At 34.1% G+C, this 24,697-nt stretch overlaps 1 protein-coding gene across 1 annotated transcript in view; it reads right to left on the bottom strand.

The window, feature by feature from the left end:
• LOC149424507 (protein spire-like) overlaps positions 1-24,697 on the bottom strand; it is a 161,971-nt gene that overhangs the window by 106,887 nt on the left and 30,387 nt on the right. The window contains exon 2 of the mRNA XM_089631070.1: positions 6,937-6,974. Within this exon, the coding sequence (XP_089487196.1) occupies positions 6,937-6,974 (38 nt within the window). The remainder of the gene's footprint in view (positions 1-6,936; positions 6,975-24,697) is intronic.

The following is a 24,697-nucleotide window of genomic DNA, read 5'->3' as shown; positions in this document are numbered from 1 at the left end:
GATTTTGTATTCATTACCCAAAGTTGGTGAGCAGTAATTAATTGTAAGAGGTGGACTCGCCGGCCATAAATAACCCGGCATGGATGGAATGCCATTAGGCAGACGCCGACGTATATGGGCCTTGGTTCGACACTCCAACCCATTCACAGATCCTGAGATCCCTTCGCTTTTACACGGAAAAAACGAAAGTTCTAAATCGTGATCGTGAGGTCCGAAATTGTATCAGAGGAATAAATCAACTATTCGGGGATGATAAATTATCCACTTCAGATCTTCGGCCTGATTACTTCATAAACAATATTACGCAACTCAACCACGAACTGAAAACTACGTATCTCACTAATTACGGTTGAGCTTTAAATCTAGTATATCAATATAATAGCTACTTGCTCAAGACATAAAAATCAGAAACAATATTTGAGAAACTATCAAGTCTAATAGTGAATAAGGTGGATTTTATTTATAGATATGTAGCATATTTTGTCCATAATATCACTTGGCAGTTAATTTTAGAATTCGCAGACCACAAGCGTTACAAAGCATTCAGTTTGAACGTTCATATAATATCCACTTTGCTGGGAACTGGAATACCAGCGAATATTTCAGAGCACGCATTCCAACGCCGTAGATAAGGGGTAACAAGGTTAAAACTTTAAGGCGTACATTTTAAAGACATTCTTCAAACCCTTTAACCTCTTTGATACCTCTAATATTGATATTCTCGATCCATTCTGCAAATAATAACAATTTATTTGAATGTGAGGAATAATATACAGAGGTAGATAAGACACGTGTACTTGGATATCTTACATCAGAACTTGCATTGAATAAACGAATCAATATACGAAAAAAATAATGTTATATTGAACGAGCTACAGAAAAATGATGACCGGAGGCATCCGTTTACCTGATTTATTGCTGGCCGGTGCATTCGATACTTGGTTCACAGTGACTCCGGTAAAATTGACTGGATCGTTACATGAATATTTAAAAGGAAACCTGTCCCTATTGATCTCGGACGGGAAGCTGGCCGAGGAGATCTACTTTCAGATTTAGCCATATATAAGCCATCATAACCTAATTATCGGAGCTTTCACTTAATTGTTCCACTTTGAAAGTCATAAAACATGTTGGAAATATAAAATTTCGAGTTCCAGAACGGACATTATTAAATGCACGACTGTAATAAAAAGTAAACGTTGCCTCACACTAAACACGGAACAGGTACCACATTTTACTGAGCTATTTATCACACTCGGACAACATAGCTTTTGGCCGGTAGGTATCTGCCTATCAGACGATACTCATGTAGGTACCAATGCGATGTGTATTTTTAATTAAGGTTTTTCTGTCTGGAAAAGTATTAGGAATTTAATATGTGTATAATTCTAAAAAAAGGGTACAATATCTCTTTTGCTTATTTCAATTTCTAAGAAATCTTCAAATTACTTAATAAAATAATCAAGAACAAAAATTGTACAGACATCCACCTTTTAAATTTCGCTTTGGGATGAAAACAATGTTATTTATAAACCACTTGTAATGAATATATTATTCACTTATTACGAAATATCCAGTTTAAGTGTAAAATAAATAGTATGACAATTATAAATAATAATATATTTTAACTTTCTCATTTATACTTTACACTACAAAGTAACAGAGGGTTTTTTAAAGCTTTGGGAAAGATTTAAAGATATTTAAATATATGACACGTTATCTATCTCAACAGTTATTACTCGCTAGTTGCTGGCGAAGAAAGTATGTTAGTAAGTACCTAAAGTGAATTGAACGTACATTATTAGTCATTTAGTGACTATTGTTCTTGGGTAATAGTACAATCAAAATCGATTGTCCGATCATCAAATCATCCTTTTCAAACGTGACAGTGTAATATAATATTATACAGTATTACTCGAATTAAGAGTCTCATTTGCAAAAATGCTATGCGTGAATTTAAACAGCCTGTTCGAAAAGGCCATTGTTGTGTCCGAACAACAATGTAATCCGTATCACACCGTGAAAACCTGAATTACTCGCTATTACCTGTCCACTGATTCGAGAAAAACAATATTATTACTATCCGAGTTCTATCGGTATACAGGTACAAGTCAATCAACTCAATCGAGCTAGACTAGACCAGGAAACTATTTGTAAAACTCAAAATCCTCAATCAAATCCACCTTTGTTTGTGAGACGGAGTTTGATGTAACAAGGCTTGTCTCTCGCCCATGGCTTGATTGGCATCTCTTGTCTCTTGTCCGATTCTAGACCATTTAAGATTAACGTTAACATTACCGTTTTACTCTTTAGATGTTGCTGAGTTTGGCATTACCTACAAGCGCCCAACCTTTACGGACGAAATCGGTAGTCAGTTAACAGTCACGGTGGGTGAATTATAGTAAATGGAATTAGATACTTCGTTATTATCGTTAACACACCTAATCAGCCGTGCAATTGTAATTGAAAACAATATCTGTAAGCGCCAAGCACATTACGTGACATTGTACACAAGTGGCACGAAGTTCCATTTTTCAGTTAATAGATTAATTTATTTCAACGTTAAATATGATTCGTTCACGTTCATGAATCGATTCATTTTGACTTTGAACCGACTTTATATACCTCGAAAGAGTATTATGGTGGAATTTACTTACTTACCCCTATTCTTCTATATATTGGTCCAGAAAATAATTTATAATAGATGAGGTATCTAGACGGAGATTAGTTTTACAATAACTAATAATAAGTACTCGTTTAAACTTTTTTTTACAATAAATTTAATACGATTCAAGTTACATGAAGATTAGTTCAATCCAGAATAGCATAAATTAATTATTAATAAAAATCATAAATTATTGTTTCTGAAATATAAGTAAAAAATAGTTCCACTAAAATAAGATTGGTAATAGTGACAAATAACTCAAAACAAGTGATCTCTAAACCCGATGAATTTTATTTGTTTTGTGGTTAATTTTATGAGATTACTTTGATTGCATATTTTTAAGTTCATAATTGACGCAAGATTTCCAGTCAGTGGTCAAGAACCGTGTGACATAGATTCAAGGCTAACTAAATATCGCTGGCGAACCATGAATGTCACTATTATTCTTGTCAAGGTCACTTAAATCTGTCGTGGCAATAATGACTATTTTTCATTCAATAATTGTGATTTTTACAACGCATAATCTGCCTACTGTATTTAAAATGTGCAAGAGAAGCTTTTATTAATAATTCGTGTCTGTGTGGCCAATTTAATCAGTTATTATTTTGATATATTATCTAAAACAATACACACGATAAGATACGCCCATTTCATATTAAAACTACGAAATAATAGCCAAATATAGATGTGGATATCTATATATCACATGCCAGTAATATTTAGAATCTATCGTTCTACTTTAATTATCTTATGATGGATTATGCATTCATTTAGGCCTCGGCTGTTAGTAACTTAATCCTTCCTTTACAAACAACAGGTGTTATTATTGCGTAATTAGGTACATTATTAGATATCTAAAATCAAAACTTAATGAAAGACTTACACTCAGCATAAATTTAGCTCATATCAAAGCGTCAATTAATGTTGTGAAGTGTTGTGAAGTGTTTTCCTTCACAAAATCCCAAATGAGGTCCCCAACAAGGAAGGCGGTATCCATTACAGTTCAATTGGACGTGATACGTGCTTTTCCAAACATTTTTTAAATATGAAAATAAAGAATTTTATATTTTACATGAAATATATTTCAGATATTTTAGTAATGGTGTGCATTAAATGACATTACGAAAGTCAGAAATTTTGTCAATTCGACTCGATTCGTTGTTATGAATTACTTATAAAAATTCTTGATTCTGTAGTTTAATTTTATAAAAGTTTATAATTATTTTATGATAATTTTATGTAATTATTTTGATACAAATAACTCTTATTGTAATATTTCTGTTTATTCTTAAATATCTTAATTTTCAGTATACTTTGTGAGGAATGTGGAGATCCGCAAAGAATGCATGATGATGTAAGCGTAATGAGTAAGATTAAGAAAAGGACGATCAGATGGTTTGGGCATGTAGAGCGAACGCACGACGAAAGAAGTGTAATGAGAATATATGACCCAATTGTGAATGATAGAAGTCCGGGACGCCCGAGGAAGACATGGGATGATCGGGTGAATCGGATACTTGATTCGGGCCATGTCAGGTGTCAGAATAATAGAAGATGATGGTTGAGACGATTTATGAATGTGAATGAGGCAAAAAGTGTGTTCTAAGACCGTGTTGTTTGACGGTCCGTCGTCTGTGCCTACCCCTTCGGGAAACGGCGTGATGGTTAAGTTGGTTTAGAAACATGTTGATAATTTATTTAAAAAAAACAACTGACGTGTACCGGCCGTTGCTCGACTTTTCTCTACTTTCAATAAATATAATATCCATGAATTGCATATATAAACCTTCCGGAAGAAATTCTCTAAAGGATTGTGAAAACCCTATCAAACACCGTTGAATAGTTTAGAAGAACCAAGCGCACAAACCACAGACATAGGAATTAATAGACGAGAAGATAATGGCGAGGGGTAAAATCAACTGTTGAAGAACGAAGGGAGTGAAGCTGACTGTGATTCGTCAATAAATCAATCTGACAGTAAATAGGCATCTCGCATTATAATATCACCATTTACTTCTTAAAAGTAAAATCTGCTTTTGAATGAATAGACATTTTTACATGGGAGCGCAAATTACTCGCCACGGTATGAACAAATTTGCGAAGTCCAAATTCGGCAAAAAAATTCGGTTCTATTTTGAGAGTCGAATATTTCGTTTAAGTATTTAGTTAAGACACTTTTATAAATGTTCATAATTTACTTCCCAGCAACCAACCAGCTTTGTGTTTCGCGTCCAGACGTTTCTCGATGTGATAGTATATGTTTCTAAAACTGATCTATATTATACGATGTGAATATGCTTAAAATAAAGTAAAATAATGCTTATATATGGTATGTAATACGACAATTGGGTTTATTCTCCTTTTCACATCTATTTTTACAAGTTTTCATAGTACAAGTCAACATTTTGCCGTGTTATTTCGTAAAATGAACCGATGATGCCTCGACCATAGTTCGCACAAGAATGATGACGTCACGTTTTCAAATTTCACTTGAGGCCATACGCGAGCACAGCCGGCTCCAATGGAACCGGTATGGGGAGTGGGGATAATACGCTTTTAATCACTTAGGGCAGGTCTACTAATATTCATATGTCTATGGCACAAACAAACAGATAAGGAGAGTGACTTTGTTTTATACTATTTAGAGATGGTGTAAACAAAGTTGGTTATTTTAATTTATTTATGAAAAAAACGTATATCTTTATACAACTCCCGTTATCATAATCACAAATTAAGATTGCATTGATTCACTCTTTATTTGACTTTTTATCTAGATGTCGTTAAGCATCGATTATATAAATATTTATTAAAATGGTATCAGTTATCTCAAAGTACAAATTGAACAAAGTCTCAAGAAAACATCGAGATATCTCGAGTAAAATAATACTAAAAGTAAATCATGTATTATAATACATATATACAATAGATGTTCCAGTTGCAACGTATAGGATTACGTGAAGCGTAAACTTCAAATCATGTTCATTATAAAAGTTAAAGCATGAAGAATATTTAGATGAAATGAACATATTTTACGCTAGAAGTAAGCGGAGCAGTAAACGTTTAGTACAGTTCAATGCCCCGAAGCGCTTTCAATTAACTGACTCGCAAATTTCATGACATTGACCTTTCCGCATATAACATATGGACTTTATGTAACGTTACGGTAGTAAAAAGCGCCGGGCAAAATGCAACACCTAGTTTTTTTAATGTAATCACTAGGAGTTACACTACCTGGTTTGGGCCGAGTTTCTTAAACTTTTTTTGATAAATAAATTAAGAAACTCAAAATATCAAATGTTTTATGATGGAAAAGCTGTTGCGAGCTGAAAAGAGCTGTGTCGACCAAAGAATTCTAGATATAAAACTAGCGTAATTTTCATGAAGCCAATGCTTAACATTTTAATTTTTTCTTGCATCAATTAATGAGTAGATTGCTGTATTGTTGTTAAGGTTTTATTACAAAGACGGCTTCCGTGGTCGAGGGGTAAAGCTCTAGACTAGCAATCGTGAGTCAAATAAAATAAAATTTTATTTGATTGGTTCGTATTATTCCAAAATGTAATCATTTAAAATAATTTATAGCTTATACTTGCGGAACGTTCCAGAGTGTAAGATCGCCTGGTGTAAGACCGCCATTTGAGATTGAAACAGAATTGAAACGTTGCTTTAAAGGACTTTAGCCATGTTTGGTGACCAGATCTGAATATCTCCTTCCCTCCCCACTACCTTCAGTCTTACAACATACCCCAATTAGGGATGCCATAGTCTCACTGGCTCCAGACGGTTGGGAGCATTTAGAACTCCTGTGCGGTATTCTCATTTTAAAAAAGATACCTAATATCTATCATAAAGAAAACTGAATATTCCAAAATTTTCCAGGTATAAGGTACAGTTTACAAACTGGAATGAGATATATTATGCATAAATTCTAACGAAATCTTCAATTTCAAGCCAAAAAATTCCAGTGAGTACACCTATCTATTTGCTGAGATTAACAAGCAAAATGATTTTCATTAAGAAAATCTTAAAATATCAATTGGTTCACGTTCGCTGGTGGTCCACAGAGAGCATTTATCTCTAGAACTGAGTACAGACCACCGGGCCGAGAGGTTTTATATTGGTACAAATATCCCTTCAATCTTTTGATAATGATTTATTTCCAGTCATGTTCCAGTCAATACTGGGCCAATGCTCTAACCTTGATTACCGAATACTGAATTAAGTAATAACATCGAGATACAACAAAAACAAAAACCAAGACAATATCTTACCTTGTGCTCCGAGAGAGGTGTCGAGTCAGTTTCATCATCTGAAATAAAATAAAAAAATCATTAAATTAGATCTTTATTTGATACAAACTAGCACAATAGAAATTGACAGCCGTGAAAACTGCAATATGAGGTATTGAGGCCACGAAAACCGTTTCAACTTTTATACCCGCACCATTTCGCGTCTAAGTGGAAATCTGGTATGGCCGGTTTTTTGCAGTTTAGAGTTAGTAATATTATTGATCATAAAAATAAATTCTACACGATCATGTCAGATACACTTGATGCGAATGTAAATCCATTGCGAACGAGGCGATTACCTGATTAAAATGAGTTTAAATAAATGGGTTATCTCTGCAACGAGAACTTAAAAAACAACTGATAACATCTGGAAAGCATTATAAACACATCCTGAGTGAAGAAACAGCGTGAGAACCACAGATTATCTTCGTTTATTAGATACAGCAATATGATTGATCAAAGGAAGTTCCGATTTGAGTTCAGCACACTTTACCTACATTAAAGTAGGGAAAGAATAAAATATCAATGTGCAAATATCGAACAATAGTCTCGCCGCATTAGAGGACGGTGTTTATCTTCCCAGCACAGCCACCGACCTCGTTGGAAAAATAATTGTATACAAGATACAAGACACAACAATCTTTCCCAGAGCAATAAAACTCCGGTATATTAATGTCAATCCAGTAATCGCTCAATGAGACGTGAACGCGAGCCAATCGTTTCACTTCGATCGAACGCTTATTGTATAATGCTTTGATTAACCTTTATTTTTATATAAACAAGTGTGGCAAGGTCTGTCCCTCAAGTTCACTGTCAACGGGGATTTTATTTCTCTACTAGCGTAATAATTTTTATCGCGCAAGTTGCATTGGCCAAGATACCTTATTAATAATTTATTGACAGGTAAAACAAGACACATAATCTTGATGTTACGTTGGGATATAAAACGAGTTATCAGTAACAAGCAGTCGATTTGAATTCAATAGATCGTAAGTAATTTAAACCCTATTCATGTACTTTTGCATCTTTTTTCAAAATATCGTCATCGTTATATCCTTATATCCGAGTTTATTTGCTGGGGTCCCCGCGGCGGTCGGTAAAACGTGACACTATAAGCGCAGATTAGTAGCGGAGCTTTCACAAATAATTGATTGTGCAGCGATCATTAATTTCTATTTGCTGGGTTGCTTAGGAAGGTGTCACAATTATATCAAAATATTATTTCTAATGAATAAGAATGGATTGAATACGAAACAGAATCTTATCTACACTTGTAACAAAGAGAGACTCGACTCTTGGCAAGGTCGTTGGAAGTAAGATAAGGCGATATAAAATCTTCAAGTTCACACCTGCTCAAAATTTCCACAAAGTGAAATCAAATAAATTTTGTGAAGTTTTATTATTAATTTGATGATATTAAACAGCTACTATCACAATAGTTATCAGTGACAAAAAAATTGATTACAGAATTTAAAATAAACCGACAAATATCATCAACGAATCGCTCAAGTAATTCAAAAGAAATGTGCGAAAATCGCGATTTTGAGTTTAAAATGCAGAAATATTCGTGAATTCACCAACTTTGTTGTGTAAAAAGTCCTCTGTTATCTAATTTCACCGTTATTGTCAGACATATTTCTATGCAACTATTACAATTTGAACATACATTATTTTTAATAGGTATATTATTAAAAATATGTACATTATAAAAATACAAACTCTTTGTACTGATTACACAAAAAAAAAACATCTGCATTTTGCAGTTTGATTTTTGAAAAATATTTGAAAATTCGCCAAATAATCTTGAAACACCGCTTTCTAAAAAACGTGAGAAATGCAGATACGTTTCTTTTGCATTAAATGGGCGATATTTGTTGATATTGAAATCGACTTGCATTTATTTACAATTCAACAAATAGCTTATATCTACTTATAATTTTATAATATTGCAAGCGATTTCCTTCTCTCTTTTGCTGGTAATTTTATAAACGTTCAAGATCAGATGCAAAATGCAGTCAATAGTTATGCAGATGCCTACACGCCGCAGAATCATTAAAGTAAAGCGTTAGATGATTATAGGCGAGTTAAGGCTGGACAACAAGCCATCATCCGGAATGCAAAATGCCTCCGATAGCGATAGAACAGTTGTTTTGCGACTACCAGACAGTGGAGCACCAGCGGGAAACACCGAAGGCACAAAGGTGGATTAGTCGGTATTATTCACCCACCGATAAAAAGCTGTCAATGACCACATAACTTAGGTATAACGGATACAAAAGAATAAACTAGAGCCTGCACTGTAATCCAGGATTACTGGCGGTTCATAACTACTGGAAAGGCTTAGGCATTCGTGTAAGTACAAACATAGATTTATAATTTTGTTCCAGAACTGTCTTTATTATGGGAGTCAAAAATAATGAGATTTTATGGAAGCAGAATTTTGAAATGCAAGTAAATAAATTCAGCCCCCTACTTTTTTTTATTCATTTGCCTTTGTATAAATTTTCTCAACCCGATAGGTTTATTTGCGAACAATTATTTTTTACACTAGTTGGTTTGATAAAATTCTCTGGAATGGCAACCCTGGGTACCTATCACATAAAATCTGACTCACAAATGCTAAATGCTGAATTCCTTGTCACAGACAAACAACAAGTAAAGCTTTGCGCCTTGTCTCGCGGTAGATAACACCAAAGGCATGTTCAATTATGCACCACCATAAAAAGTAACAGCATAACAAGCTATCGGAATTCCGACGAGAAATCTTTGTACCTACCCGAATCAAAAAAGAAACGGCGGCGCAAAGATCGGGACGATACATATTTATAGTTGGAAGAATACTCAGGTAAAATTTTGACGACAAAGTTTCTAATGCATACAAACATTCATAGCACAACTCAGAATGGTACCATTCCTCCCATCAAAGAAAACGCATATGAAATATTGTCGACAAAGTTCTTCAGAGATGGTAAATAAAAGAAACCTTCGTCGCAAAGTTCAGGATGATACAATACCATCCTTCATTGAATACGAAATTGAAATATTACCGACCAAGTTTCTCACAGAGTTCAAAAAGAAACTCACAATGATACAATTCCATCCTTCGTTGAATCGCAAATGAAATATTGGCGACGGCCGAAGAGTTTCTCACAGGCAGTTTCTAGTTTCTCACACGCGCTGCAGGAATCCCAAAAAGTGTTAGACGATGCAGAACACGTTAGCCGCGCAGACGTGAGACAATGTCACGTTCATTCATTCATTTATTGCATCACACTTTGCTCGTAATCGGCACCGAAAAACGACCAAAAATCTATTAACGACCCGCTTTTACATAAATAAGAAGTTACTCATCATCGGCAGCGGAAACAAAACAGACAATAAAGATAATTTCGCAGTGTTAAATGGATAGGTAATTAGGTACCACCACAAATCATAATATGCAGTTCTAAGCGTTCCATTTCACAGAACAGTAACAAAACAGCATATTATTTTAAGAAAAGTGAAGAAAAAGTGCAGGAAACAAACCTAACATAATCAAATCTATTTTTGTCATGTTCTGTTTTGTCACTGTTCTGTTTTATCCGGTTTCCAGTTTTAAGATCCCTATATCAACAATAAAATTTTCAACAAAATAACATTAAAAAAAGTAATTTTACTTTTTCAATATTAAAGATAACTTTTCTGCAGAATGGTAAATGGTAAAATTTAATGTTGCGAGTGGAATAAATTAATATATAGTTGTGTGTATATTGTAAAATAAAAGCATACATAGTCATGGTTGCTTGGTATTACAATTTTACGACCGTTGGTTACAGGGGTAAAACAAAGGTTTATTCAATACTCAAATGAAAAATTAAAAACTTTTTTTTAAAACTTTTGTTGGTAATGCATTTACACAGCAATATTGTTCGTGAAAATGGGAATATTAATACATAATCACAGGCCTCGTTGAATCACTAAGCGAGAAGCCGTGGGCAAGCAAAAAAACACTTTGGCTTTTAGCAAGATGCCTGTTGATGGGAGAAAAAAAGTAAGTGCATAGTCGATGAACGGAGTAAACTTAAGAATAGTAAACTTAGTGTGGCATAAAGCCTCCTCTCAGCTTGTGATCTGAGATGAGCTAGCCAGAACAATTATTATGGTACTGCCATCCGTTATGGCATCTCTTTCTTTTACACGTGGCATGAGAACTTACAAGGTAGCTATCAGCGGTATGCCTTTACCTCTCTTTAAGATTTCCTCGTAAAGTCGGAAAATGCTCGCTACGAGCTTCTTACAAACTTCACGCCCGGCGCTCCCATGAATATTGTAGTAGAGAAACCCAGGTGGGAATGTGTATAAATTTAACTAAAATTAATAACCGTAAAAATTAAATTGAACGTTAAATCATTTGTACAACGTGTACGGAGTTATTAGCTATTATGCACAATATTCATAAATGTGCTTTATATTGTGAAACAATTCATTCTTCGTTAAATAACCAATGCTGTGAGAATTTAAAAACCTCCACCGCCATTACAAATTCATGCTTAAAAATTGCATATAAATTTATGAACGCAATAATAAGCTGTTCGAATATTGAGCAATTAGGATTTGATGCGAAGTTAAAAGAAATCCTCTCTGTGCATAAAATAATACTTAATACATTTTTTTAATAAAATTAAGATGAAAATGTTTATTACCTATCTAGGAGATCCAATCTTCCTGAAATGGCCAGTAAGTATTGGCAAAGCAGATTAAAGTAATGGATTCAGAAAGCGGACATTTAGATAAAAAAATATATTATTATTATTTCAGTGCCCACAGGACCGATTGGTTTTGCTTCTTTTGAGTTATTTTACAACGACCAGTTTTGAAAGGAAATTCCAATAGAAAAAATTCAAATACCCAAGAATCAGATAATAAAGGCATACGCTAGAGAAATATTATCATGATAATAATATAATGTATGAACGGTTGTCCAGTTAAATTTAAAATTATTTGCATCTTGATATTAAATTATTTAGCCATTAATTGTACATTCACCGGTTTAATAATGAAACTTGTGAATGCTGTCAGTTGTCACTGACTTTGCGTTTCCATCGTGAAATTTATATTTTGTGGTGGACGTAGCGACTCCATGGTGTAGCGGTATCGTAGAATATCTGCATTTGACAAAAAATTATAGGAGAGCTAAAACAAAGCTATGAGGTCGATTTTACTAGACATTAAAGAAATTACCCACCATTTATTTTAAATAAAAAATTGCCTGGTTGACATGCCAACACAGTTATTTTTTTTTAATTTTCGTGTGATTGCCATTTCTAAGAAAATACAAAATTTTACCATGCCGGAAAAAATCTTAAATATTTTTTGTACCTAACTTTGAAGGCGCTACCATTGTAATTGTACACTTTTGCCATATACATAATTAAAATGAATCTTTAAATAACAGACGCTGCATAATCTAATCTACACCCTATTGCTATTTATAACAGTGGTGCTATCGCAAAGGGCATGGATAAATTAAAAATAAACAAATGTTTGTTTGGACTCCGCAATCATTGTAAATAATTAATACTTATTAAGTCCGAGCACGATAAGACAGCATGCAACTATCAAAAGAGAAACCGATAACATTTTACATACAGTTACGATACGCAATTCCTACGCAACAGATAGCAAAGATTGTAAGTTTATTATACTGTAGTTCGGGAGAAAGCATGTTCGCAGCAATCCACTTAAATACGCAAACTGAATCGAGAGTACCAATAACCAGGATGATTTATAGTGACATCGTTAATTTCTTGCAGAATTGACGTTATCTTTATACAAAGTACAAACCAGTTCGATGTATCGAACTGTTATCTCAGGCATTTTAACATTTCGGTTTGACTACTTAAAAAAAAACAAATAAATTATATATTGTCCTCGTGGCCTTATAAATGTCGCGATAAAAGGGTAAAATGATTGGTCAAAAAAAAGAAATATACTATCCAACCATATCGGTGATTCATAAAAACTGCATTTATGTAACTTAAATTGAGAGTTTTTTAATGAGACAAAATGTAGACATTCGCACAAGTCAAAAGAATGCAATAAATGTAAATGTGTTAGAATGGTTCCATGATAACTCAACACAGTGACAATTCAACACACTTTTAAAAAGTGATATAAAGTCGTTAGAAAAAAAAATTAAACCTTACTTAACCTAACCTACTTAACCCAGTTAATAAAGTTTTTGTTTCATCACTTTCCATGACTCTTTAAAGATGTGATGAATTATCATTGTGATGATTTATCCGGTCACCGTTAGAATATAGCGCGTTATTCAAGGACTATAAATGATCCGGGTGAAACAGATTGCTTTATGGTTATGGTAGTATTATAATGGGTCTTGCTAGTGTGGTTGCTGGGAGCAAAATTGACACGAGTTCTGTTATGTTATTTGCGGTTAGTGAGATTGGTGCTTTGGGGGGCACAAGTCTACCGCTTATGGTCATATTCATAACATCCACACCCCGGAGTCAGTCATAGCCGTATTTATTTTGCACTCGCACAGGAAATATTGAAATTACTACACGAGATTACAACTGTAAATATTACAGCGATATTTTAAATTGAAATGCGAACGCAACCTTGTAAACTGCAACCTACAATAATTGTTTTAATGTGTTGCGGAGGTCGATAAGATCAAAAACTCAATAGTTTATCGCAGAATCGCTGATTTTTTTCATGATGCCTTTTATAATAGATATGAAAATATTACGCCTGCGCCGCAGGTCACTACACTTACTGGCCAATGTCAAATTACTCTTTACAACATTCATCTCATCCTTTGTGTTCTGCATTATTTAAAAGAAATGATTGATTTTTTTTAATCTGACGAATAATTTTAGCACGAGACACAGGCATAACTGCATTAGCGTCAGATTAACAATACTGTTGGTCTAGTTGCGAGACATTGTGATTGATAACATCCTCTACAATCTAAACGGTTTGGAGTTTAGACTTTACACAATATTCAACAGCAAAATGATAAAATTCCACAACACCGTGCTAGGAATGTTAAAGGTTACATAAACTCTGTTAGATAAATAATATCTGTTAATAGATATATGTAATAACAACATATTCAATTATGACAATAATAATTGACGGATTGGAGAGTATTGGCGTGTTGGTTAATCTGACTTGACGCTCGATTCCTTAATTAAGTTTTATGTGCTAAGCTAAACATATAAATACGGATATTAACTCGGTTAGATCTGTACTAATTCCAGCAATCGTTCTGCTGCAGCTCTCCAAAATTGAACGCCAAGAGTGCTTTACAAACTTTCTCGTCTAAAAGAGAAATAACAAGGAACGTGTGCATTATCAGTTGTACCGATGCAAGATAGACTGTTACCGGAATCATTAACGAGTACCAGCTTCAGTCGTAAGTCTAAACGGAACCCATCAACGTGAGCTACGCCTTCGGGAGTGATGTACAAGCTTATCATCACGAGGGGGGGAAACTTTCCCTGTTAATTGCGGTAGATACAGCCACGGATCTTATTTTTATTGCCGTCCTGTACACGGTTTTATAATAAATAACAATTACGAAAGGCACCAAAATGCACCTTGATAAGAAGGGCAAACTGCAGGTGCTCGAGCACATTCATTACGCTTTGCCAGCACGTGTACAGATGAAACTCGATAAAAAAAATACTTCTAGGAGAATAACTCTGATAAAGAAATATTTAACGTTGCGGAAGTTGTTTTCACAGTTATGGACATGCAATCAAAAGACCTTGATAATTCTTAGCGAGTATCTTTTAAGGATTACCCACCCCTTATACTACGAAATAGAGGAGATTACGGAAGACACTTGATTTGAATTGGTGAGGTTACACAAAATAAATAAAATTCAAAAGTAGGTCGACAGTGCGGCGTCTATCATCGAATCATCTGCCCAGAGATGGAGAACTTCCGCTTATTGGGACACGGAATTTTCACACACTAACTTTATGACGAAAGCTTTACATTTTCGAAGCATGATTTCACCTCTCTAATAATACAAATGAAGAGCAATAAAGATAACTTGCGCCAAATCGTTAATATGCAAAATACTGTGGCCCAATGCTAAAAGTGCCAAAATTGAGAACAATGTACAGTGGACTCAATGTAAACATCGTTTTAATATCAATAATAATCCCACTATGAATTTCCTTCTTTAGCCGCATGCAAAGAAAAGTTTGCCAAACTGTATTTCTTTTCCCCTTTCAACCACAAAAGCCAAGGTGTTAAGGGAGGTACTTAACTTAATTTAGCAGTGATTCTTGACATTATTTGGAGTAAAAAATGTAAATTAAATTTTGGTCTCCGGTGACACTTTCGATGTTTTTTTTAAAGCAAAAAACATAGAACATCCGTAGGTATTGGACAGCTCGGGTCGATCTGAGTAGTTGGGCGGTAACTAGGCAAAGTGTCCAGTGAAGACATGTTGAAGATTTTTTAAAATTGTTTTTGAAAAATTAAAAAAAAACATCAAAAATTTCCCCGGAGACAAAAATTTAATTTTCATTTTTTACTCCAAATAATTTCAGGAATCACTAGTTAAATTACGTCAAGTACATCCCTTATCATCCGTCAACATACTAAAACTAAAAATGATAGAAACCTTTTTTTAAGTAAATGACATTTTTTAATCGGGATAATGTTAGGAATTTGGATATTTATGTCTGTTCATATTTTATTAAAAGAACTTTCTAGAACTCAGTATTAGAAAAAAACGAGGTTGGTGCTTTTAGCACAAGGCCACAGAATAGTAAAAGGGTATATGCGAGTTTATTTAGCGTATTTCGAAAAGCTTGACCTAAAAGCTCTATGAATTAATTCAGGCAATGAGGAATGCAGTAGGATTGTTCGGCAGATTTCTACGAAAGCGCAGCAACAGCAAGTGTCGAGTACAACACCACAGTCTCGAAGTAAACAGATCGACCGTAGGTCGCGGTACGATTGTTTTGCCTTTCAAGTTGCAAGTTGCAAGCAGACGGCATATCATTGCGCTCCATTGTGGCATCCGATTGGGAAATTCCAATTTGAATAAAGGCTGTAGTTTGTAGGTCATTAAATTAATTTAAAGATATCGATCTGCGATCCACAAAATGACTCCCAAAAAGTAGCAATTATACACAACATAGTTCTGTTAGTAGGCAGGGTTGTGCACAACAATTTTGAAAAGTTTTCCTAGGAATGGTTGATTTTACACGACACAACTCACGTTGCTTCACCTCTCGAAAGCAGTTAGAGTGTTGTTAACACGCATTGACATTATGATGATTCTATTAACATTTTGACAAATACGCATTTCTCTGAAATAGGACAAAAATACGGCAGTTAATTTGCGAAATAAATGTCGGTCCTACACGATCGGCATCTGGCAAAGTCAGTAAAGCGGTTGACTGGTCCCTGTGAATGAAGGTTCAATCCTCAGCCAAAACAAATGTTTTGGCTGAGGATTGAACTTTTTTGAAATTTTTTGTTTCAAAAAACATTTTACAATAGATGTATTGTAGTAAAAACTTTGTTTTTATGGGTTTATTTTTTTATTTATTTCTGTTTTGGTTTATACTTTGATATATTTTATTTTCTTCTCCTTAAATATTTTATTTTCCTTATTTTTTATTATTTGTTTCTACGAAATATTATTTTTTTAGTTCCCACGTTACAATTTAAATCAGGTACGACTACCATAACACCGGCAAGAACCTTGTATGGTAATTAGGAAATTGAAATTTATTAATAAATAATAATATTTGAATGATTTGTAAAGCGCCGTTTTTGTGCAAAATAAATAAAATGTATCTGCCTACAACGTTTCTTTAGTTTTCGGCGACCTTGCTTTATTAGCGACGCAAAAAATATTTTTCATACATGTGTTTCATAATATTATATTATGTGCACTTAGATTAATACAATCTCATCATATCGAATATGATATCTTTTATCTCGACCTGATATCACTGATATCTGATAAGATATTTAATATAAATTGTTATCGACGTGCAAGAGTTACATACAACACAGTTAGAGATGTCATTGTTTACTTTTTAACTTCGTGTGACACATCAAATTATAGTCGAGTATTCGAGTGATAATTGTCATAACGTCATAAGATATAGTAATTACGATATACAATATTGCTTCAACAAGATCTCAGAAAGAACCTTTCTAAGAAGGAAATTCTTAAGTACCATAAAGGTTATCAAGAAAGGGGTAATAGGGAAGCCGAAGTCACATCACGCAGAATTAACGATCAAATAAATGGCTTTATAAATTATTGATTACCTGTCTGATTGATTACATGAAATGCGCAGGTCAACATCTCCCAGAAAAAAAACGAAGATTCACTACAGATCACATAAATGATTAGATGGCAAAGTAAATATAAGGTAAAATAATATTACATAATATTATGAGTGGGTGATACAAGCAATTTTCTATGGAAATCCGTTTGTGATTCGAAATGTGTTTTCAAAAATAAAAAAGGGTTATTTTTTTATTTATGTTGACACCAAAGAGTCCTAACTGTTTCTTGCTAACTGGAGTCAGTGAGAATATGGCATCCCCAATTGGGGTATGTTGTCAGGCTTAAGGGTGTGGAGTGGGTAAGGAGATGGGGTGGAGGAAGGTGGTGAAGCATCTGCCTATTCAGATCCTGTATTTGAAACATTCTTTAAACAATATTTTTTAAATACCAGATATTAGACATGAAATAAAGTAATAATTATTTTTAAATAAAATATAATATAGCTGCATATGTTATAAAACTTTCAGTCTGCTCCCAAAAATAAGTATTTTTATTGGAATTTTTATAAAGTCCTTTCATTATTACGCAACAATCTTCATGGCAGTTTAGCGGTTACAAATAATAAAAAATAAATAAAATAAAAAAATCCTTCAAAAAAAAAATATTTTTTTTTTTTAAATTCGGTTTGATACCGACTGCAACTCCGTTTGAATGATCTCTAAACTCGGATTTGCTTTAAATTTAAGTGTCATTTTCAAAATTGGAATAGACTGTGGCAAAAATCAGGCAAACGATAAAGTAAAACGATTCACAATTCTATAGTTGAAATCAATTTCGTTTGAATGATTTTTGACAAATATTGTAATTTTTAAAGTTCACTAACGGTGTTCATAGGAAAAGTAAATTTCTGAACGATTCTAAAATTGACAATGTTTCTTTTTGAAAGGCAGTGATCCTGAGGCAAATATTTTTCAGCTTCACAAATCCTAAAATTATAATATCCTGTGATCCTTCACGCGCCTGCGCTGGTAAGTAATAAATAACCAAACTTGGCATACAGAATACATCGCCGTAACTATTGCCATTGGTTGGGTCCGTGGGTGGCAGTGGAAGGCAGTGTAAAGCTTCACAGACTTATTCAGGAAGCTTTAGCATAGTCATTCTGGACGTGTATTCAAAAAAAAATTGTAGAAGCTAATGGCGTCTTTTGTGCTTCGGAAATAGTTAACGTCGATAAACTCTGCAAGGACATCAAACGCGCTCATTCTAGAAGCCTTCTGTGCAAAGGAGGATGGCGACTTAGTCACGCTAATGAAGAATATGAAATTGGATTTAAGAATATTTTAAATATTATTTTTATTCTTGCTGTTTATAAAAAATATACGCAAAGGTTCAGGTTTATGGTTCAGGTTCAGTGTATTATAATACATTCGCGAAGTAGCTACAGAATACCTTGAGGAAGGTTTCATTTGGTGCTTGACTAAGGATGGGTTGTTTCACAGAATTTCAACAACTAACCAAATTAACTTTGAAATTTTATGAATTGTTCAAATTCCGTGAAACAACTGGACCAAATTACTAAATCACTATCTATTCGAGTTGGTAATACATTAATTACGATATAATATGATTTTCCCGAAAAAGGGTGTATTTTCCAGCAATGACCTAAAAGGGTAGGTACCTTCTTGAAATAGTTGAAGGCATAAAATAAAAATGTAAATAACATAATCTGACTTTTAAAAGGAAATAATATGTTTGTGTGATACCTGAAGCATCAAAAACATTCGAACGGTGAGCTTTAAAAACATCAACACAAGCTTTAAAGTACTATCAATGCGCAACTTAATTTATATAATCTAAGCAGTATTGTCTTTTCCTATTTTTCAATACAAACCCCGAGTGAAACCGGGTAGTAAAGCTGGTTCCATATTGTATACAATAGAATCATCTTATATATTCTATAGCGTGATACTTTCGTTCTCACACAGGTTTTATACACGCGAGGAAAGAAGTCCGCAGACAGAAATCGGGAGCAGATAGTCTATTTCAAGGCGATTTCCGGTGTGGCCCGATTTCTGGTGTAGAATAAGTATCTACAAGCGCTGTGAACTTTTTTATATTCCATCAGTCAGTAAGTAATTTACTTTCCAGTACTCACTAAATTGCTTTTAATTTTAACCTACACTATATTATTGTTGAATTAACGCCACACAAATCAATTTTCTATTTCTTAATAAAAAATATATAACATTCAAAGAATTTCACGGTTCTAAATATTTTTTCTTTTTCCTAAGTAAAATTTCTGGCGGGCGCGTTTGAGCTATGTGTAAGTACCAATTAACTAGACAGATAAAAAAATAAAATACAGAGTAGGTACTGACTGATAGATTTCATATACACCGAGTCAAGGCCGCGAGTTAAAATACAATGTTATTTCCGATCTACGATTCTATGTCGATAAGTAGACAGCGAATTCGAAGATAATTTTTGAAGATATAATAAATCAAGCAATGGTTCCCAATCGGTAGTTCGCGATCGAAGCGACTGCGGTGGTAGGGCAAATCGATATTCTTCTAAAAAAAATAAGTTTTCTTTAGAAGTCGATCGCCATTAAGTATCTCCCAACCTCAAACAGGTTGGGAACCCTTCATAATTTGACAGCAATTTTAACCCAACCTATTGACAGTAGTTTGCAAACAATTCGCCGCATGATGATATATGTATTTAAAAACTAAAACAATCGATTCTAACCTAACCTAATTTATTGTCAGTTGCCATTGAAGTAAAAAAACCCTCCCACCATATTAGGGGCGTGTGACTACGGCCTAGTTTGGCGGGTCGCGCTATAAAAAAAATCCCCATCAAATTTATTTTTTTACGCCATGCTATAAATTTTGCAGGAGTGCTAGATCTACAACAGTGGTACAGATGAAATCGATAAGAACCAGACAAAACAACTGAAACCTTTCCAGTGCAAGTAATCGAATGAAGAATAATAACAGTCGTAAAGTTTAATGGATAGTTAAATTGATTGATTTATCGCCGGATCGAGTCGGACGAGAACTTGTAACTTTCCCGGCTATAGGACGGCGCGCACTGCCGCGATATGTGGATTGTCGACCCAACATTACACGGTCTACAAAAGTATACAGCCTAAGTCCCGGGTTACCGTGCTATTACAAAACAGCGAGATGTTACTAGACATCCATTATTACAAAATTAAATGTACCGGATGTTATGGGTTCACATGGAGTTGAATGAGGATTATTGAACTTAAAAAATATAAAATACTAGAGATTATAAAAAATCATCAGTACATCCGGGTACACTTACTTTTTCCCATTTTAATCACCTCAAAGGGGTACCTTATTAAATTATGTGAATACCGCACAAGAGTCCCAACTGTCTGGGGTATATTGTAATGCTGAAGGTAGTGGGAAGGAGAAGGAGATGGGGAAGAGGTGGGGGAATACCTGGTTATTTCAATAATTCATTTCAACCAACCTTTCAATTATGAATGGTAGTCTTACACCAGGTCGATACTGAGAGCATCTTCCACTCTGGAACTTTCAGCTAGTATACTAAATATTATTTAAAAGGAATAAATTGTAAAATAACACAAATTCATCGAATATAAACTACTTGCGAAGGCGGGGATTTACACCTGCGACGTTCGTATTGCTAGTCGAAATCCTTACCCTTCAACAACGGAGGTCGAGGCTACCAGTAGGTGCCTACTATAAAAAATATACATTATAGTGTAGAGAGAGCAACAATTTTTTTAGAAATGTTGTTAAACTTTGGTTCCACATTTTAAAAAACTCTTACCACTATTTAAAATTACAATCAAACATGTTTTATATGGTTTCGTTACAGGCACACAATTCCACTGAGTTATTCGGAGCAGGATGAAGATTAGCCAACCTTCTATTTGAGAGGACAACAGAAGAAGAAATGATTTAAAAGGCTCCACATAGTTGGGACACATCATGTGCTATTACATAAAAAATAGGTTAGGTAACTACTTCCTAACACTTCTTATATCAGTGTAATAATTTTCTTAATAAAGAAAGTACACAGATAAAGAGTTAAGTCTTGATCATGAAAAAACTGCCGCACATGAATTAATATTTGATTTCTTGTTGGTACTTTTAAAGAGATTTAAATTGAATGAACATCCATATACGTTCATTATATTACTGTACGTACATGAAACACAATTAATTGCAATCAATTACGAAGTCATTTACATTTAATGCAGAAAACAATAGGCCCCGGTAAATTAACTACCATAAATTGTATGAATATTACCTAATGAAGATAATATTATCCCGATCATTTATTTAGGCGCATTGCGAGACTGAAATCAAATTAAAATATAAATAGGTGGGTTTTATTAGGTGTAATTTATATCTTGATTCCTAAAAATAAAACGTTTTCAGAGGCTAACTTTTGACCCCGATAATTTTATCGTCTTCGTTCGAAATATAGACCAAATAGAATTAGTCCTTGATATTTAAGCATTAAATTTAGTAATGAAAGTCAAAGCAGAGTTAGAACTTTATCAGAGTAATTTATTGTACTGCAAATATTTTAAATGAAATAATGTTTCAAGTGAAATGAAAGAGTAACAATTGAGAATATGATTGGAGAATGTCTAGTAATTTATTGAGTTCGAATTAAACAATCAAATAATTTATTTGGGTTATTGCTTCAATCTCCAATGTGTCGAGGTCAAATGTATTGAATTAAATCAAAACTGCATTTATAAGTTGAAATTGCTAATTGAAGCCTTGAAAATACAAAATACACTATGGTCCGTGCGAGCATGTTTGTGTAGGAAGGTTGGTGTAGGTAACTACTAAAAATATACAGTTATACTATGAAAGAAAAACTATTTTTTTTCAATTTTTTATAAAAGGAAGACGAATATTCTCGGGTTACGAATAACCTGACAATATTTGAAAATCTCCTACTACCACCAAAGTAAGCTGAAAATGTTACTTGTGTTGTGATGGAGGACTTAGCCAGCCGAGGAATTGAACACAATACGCCTGGTTGGGACCCAAACCGGGACCGGTTATATGTATTACTAATATTTTAATCTAGTTCTTTATATTCGATCAATCTGAGTTAATACAATAGACCGAATTGCTGTAAAGTGTATCACACACCTTTCACCTATGCCTACAAAAAGTATATAGCATTGATAGAATCGAACTAAGTTTTAATCTCATTTTTTGTCTAATTCTTGGCCTTTATCGAATAATCATCACGCCTGTATTTTTCATCACATTTCATTATTAGGTCAATACAATCAAAATGAAATCGCACAAGAGTCCCAACTGATCCAAACCGTCTGGATCCAGTGACTATGCCATCCCCAATTAGGGTATTTCGTGAGGCTGAAGGTAGTGGGGAGAAGAAGCAGATGGGGAAGTGGAATGTGGAGAAGTACCTGACTATTCAGATCTGGTCACCAAACACGGTGAAATCCATTTCAGGCAACTTTTCAATTCTGGACGGTGGTCTTACACCAGTGCGATACTAAGGTATCTGCCACTCTGGAACGTGCCGCAAATGTACTATATATTATTTTAAAATAATAAATTGTGAAATAACACAAATTAATAAAAAAAATTACTTGCGCTCGCAGAGATTTAAGCCCGCGACCTCCGGCTTGCTAGTCGGGAACCTTACCCCTCGACGAGGGAGGCCTATAGTAATAATTTTATTAAAATATGCGAGAATTCTTATTAAATTATTATAATGCTTATATAAACTCAATTCTTGTTCTTGAGCGCAACGGAAAGTGTAATGAGTAATGATTAATGATTTAATTGACATTTAAAGTATTATTTTGTTCACTCATGCGTTCATGTTTCCTGAATTTCAAAATCCTTCAGATTATAATGATCTGCTAAAAACTGAATAATATAGAGTTTACAAAAATAAATAAAAATAATCTTGAGTTGGTGAAGAATCAATAAGAGTAGGTACCAGCAAAAATGCATGCAGAAAACAATCTAATTTCTTTTGTACGGTTCCGTTGCACGGAATTTGAACCACTGTTATTTCGATATTGTTTTTTTGTGAATAAGTTAGCAGATAAATTATTTCTTATATTATATACAAGGTCAAACGAGTTCGTCTTGGCCTTGTTTAGCAAAATGCTTCAGAGGCACAGCAAATGCAACTTCACATAAAAATAAAATGTAGGCAAACTTCCTAACGGAAACACAATACATACTTTATAAGCACAATTGAAAGAAAGTTATTTGGAAAACTATGACAATTTAGACATCACGCCGCGAATAAAAGAAAACATAACGATGCAGATTAAATTACAAAAAAGCTCATTGACCCACATGACGTTAGCATTGTTTGGTGGGACAGGGAACATTTGCGAAGGGGGAACAGAATAACATAGACACAGAAAGCTCACGATTGGCACAATAACACCATGGAGCATGGAAGATGTGAAAATGAGCGTCAAATCGTTTCCTTTGCGGTCGCCGCCCTAACTCACCGTGCCTCACGTCCCGAGGAAAACAACAGTGTTAATCGTGCCTGACATCCGAGAGAGCAAATCTTATTACTATGACCTCAGTCGTTAATGCAAATGAATGCCAGTTAAACACATGCTCACTTCTTCAATGTTCCGTAAGTGTCTTTCGTACCAAGACCTGATTTTACAACGTGCATAACAATGCTGACCACACTCGATATACACACAACTGCAAGAATGGGGCATGAAAGTGAAGCATTTGTGGTTTAAATTGGAATAGTTTTTCAGTTAATTCTTACGAAGATACTTTAGTTTCAGATCGAAAGAATGTTTGCTATTTTACTTCAGGTTGGCTGAGTAAAAAACAGGCACAAAACTACTGCATAACATATCGTGCACTGCTACAATGCAAGAACTCATTACGTTGCATGTCGTGAAAGTACGAAACAAAGTTGAACTTTTTTTATGGTATGCAACATTTTAGGATGTGCATGCATCAATGGAAATCAATAAAGACTGCATAATAATGTTTGTTCTTGCACATTATTCTAAAGACATAACATTGCGGCAAAGACTGATGAAGGTGATTACAATAATTAAATTACTCGGAACAGAGCGCCGAAAGACTTATTGCATTGTGCTTCCACGTCAACGTTCACATTGCAATACAAGGGATGCCCCAAGGACAAGGGTTGGGGTGCATTCCATTACTGAGCTACAAATTGTTTTATTCCTTTACGTGATGCTTAGTAGAGATTAATTGGTTTAGTTAATTAATCTATTTAGAGAACTCGTGAAGGGGAATTATTTCGGATGAATGGGCGATATGTTCTAGTCACGAAGCAATCGTGTATAATGTATCATTTTTATTTTTAAAATACGAACACGTTTTAAATTTTACATGCCTACACATAATTGTATAGTGAGATGCATCTTCAGCATTCTTATGTGCAATGTGCAAC

This window comes from Hesperophylax consimilis, chromosome 4, assembly GCF_061612785.1.
Source record: "Hesperophylax consimilis isolate HC1 chromosome 4, BYU_Hcon_1.0, whole genome shotgun sequence".
NCBI classification, from domain to species: domain Eukaryota; kingdom Metazoa; phylum Arthropoda; class Insecta; order Trichoptera; family Limnephilidae; genus Hesperophylax; species Hesperophylax consimilis.
The sequence above is the reverse complement of the archived record's forward strand: the minus strand, read 5'-3'. Positions and strand labels throughout refer to the sequence as shown.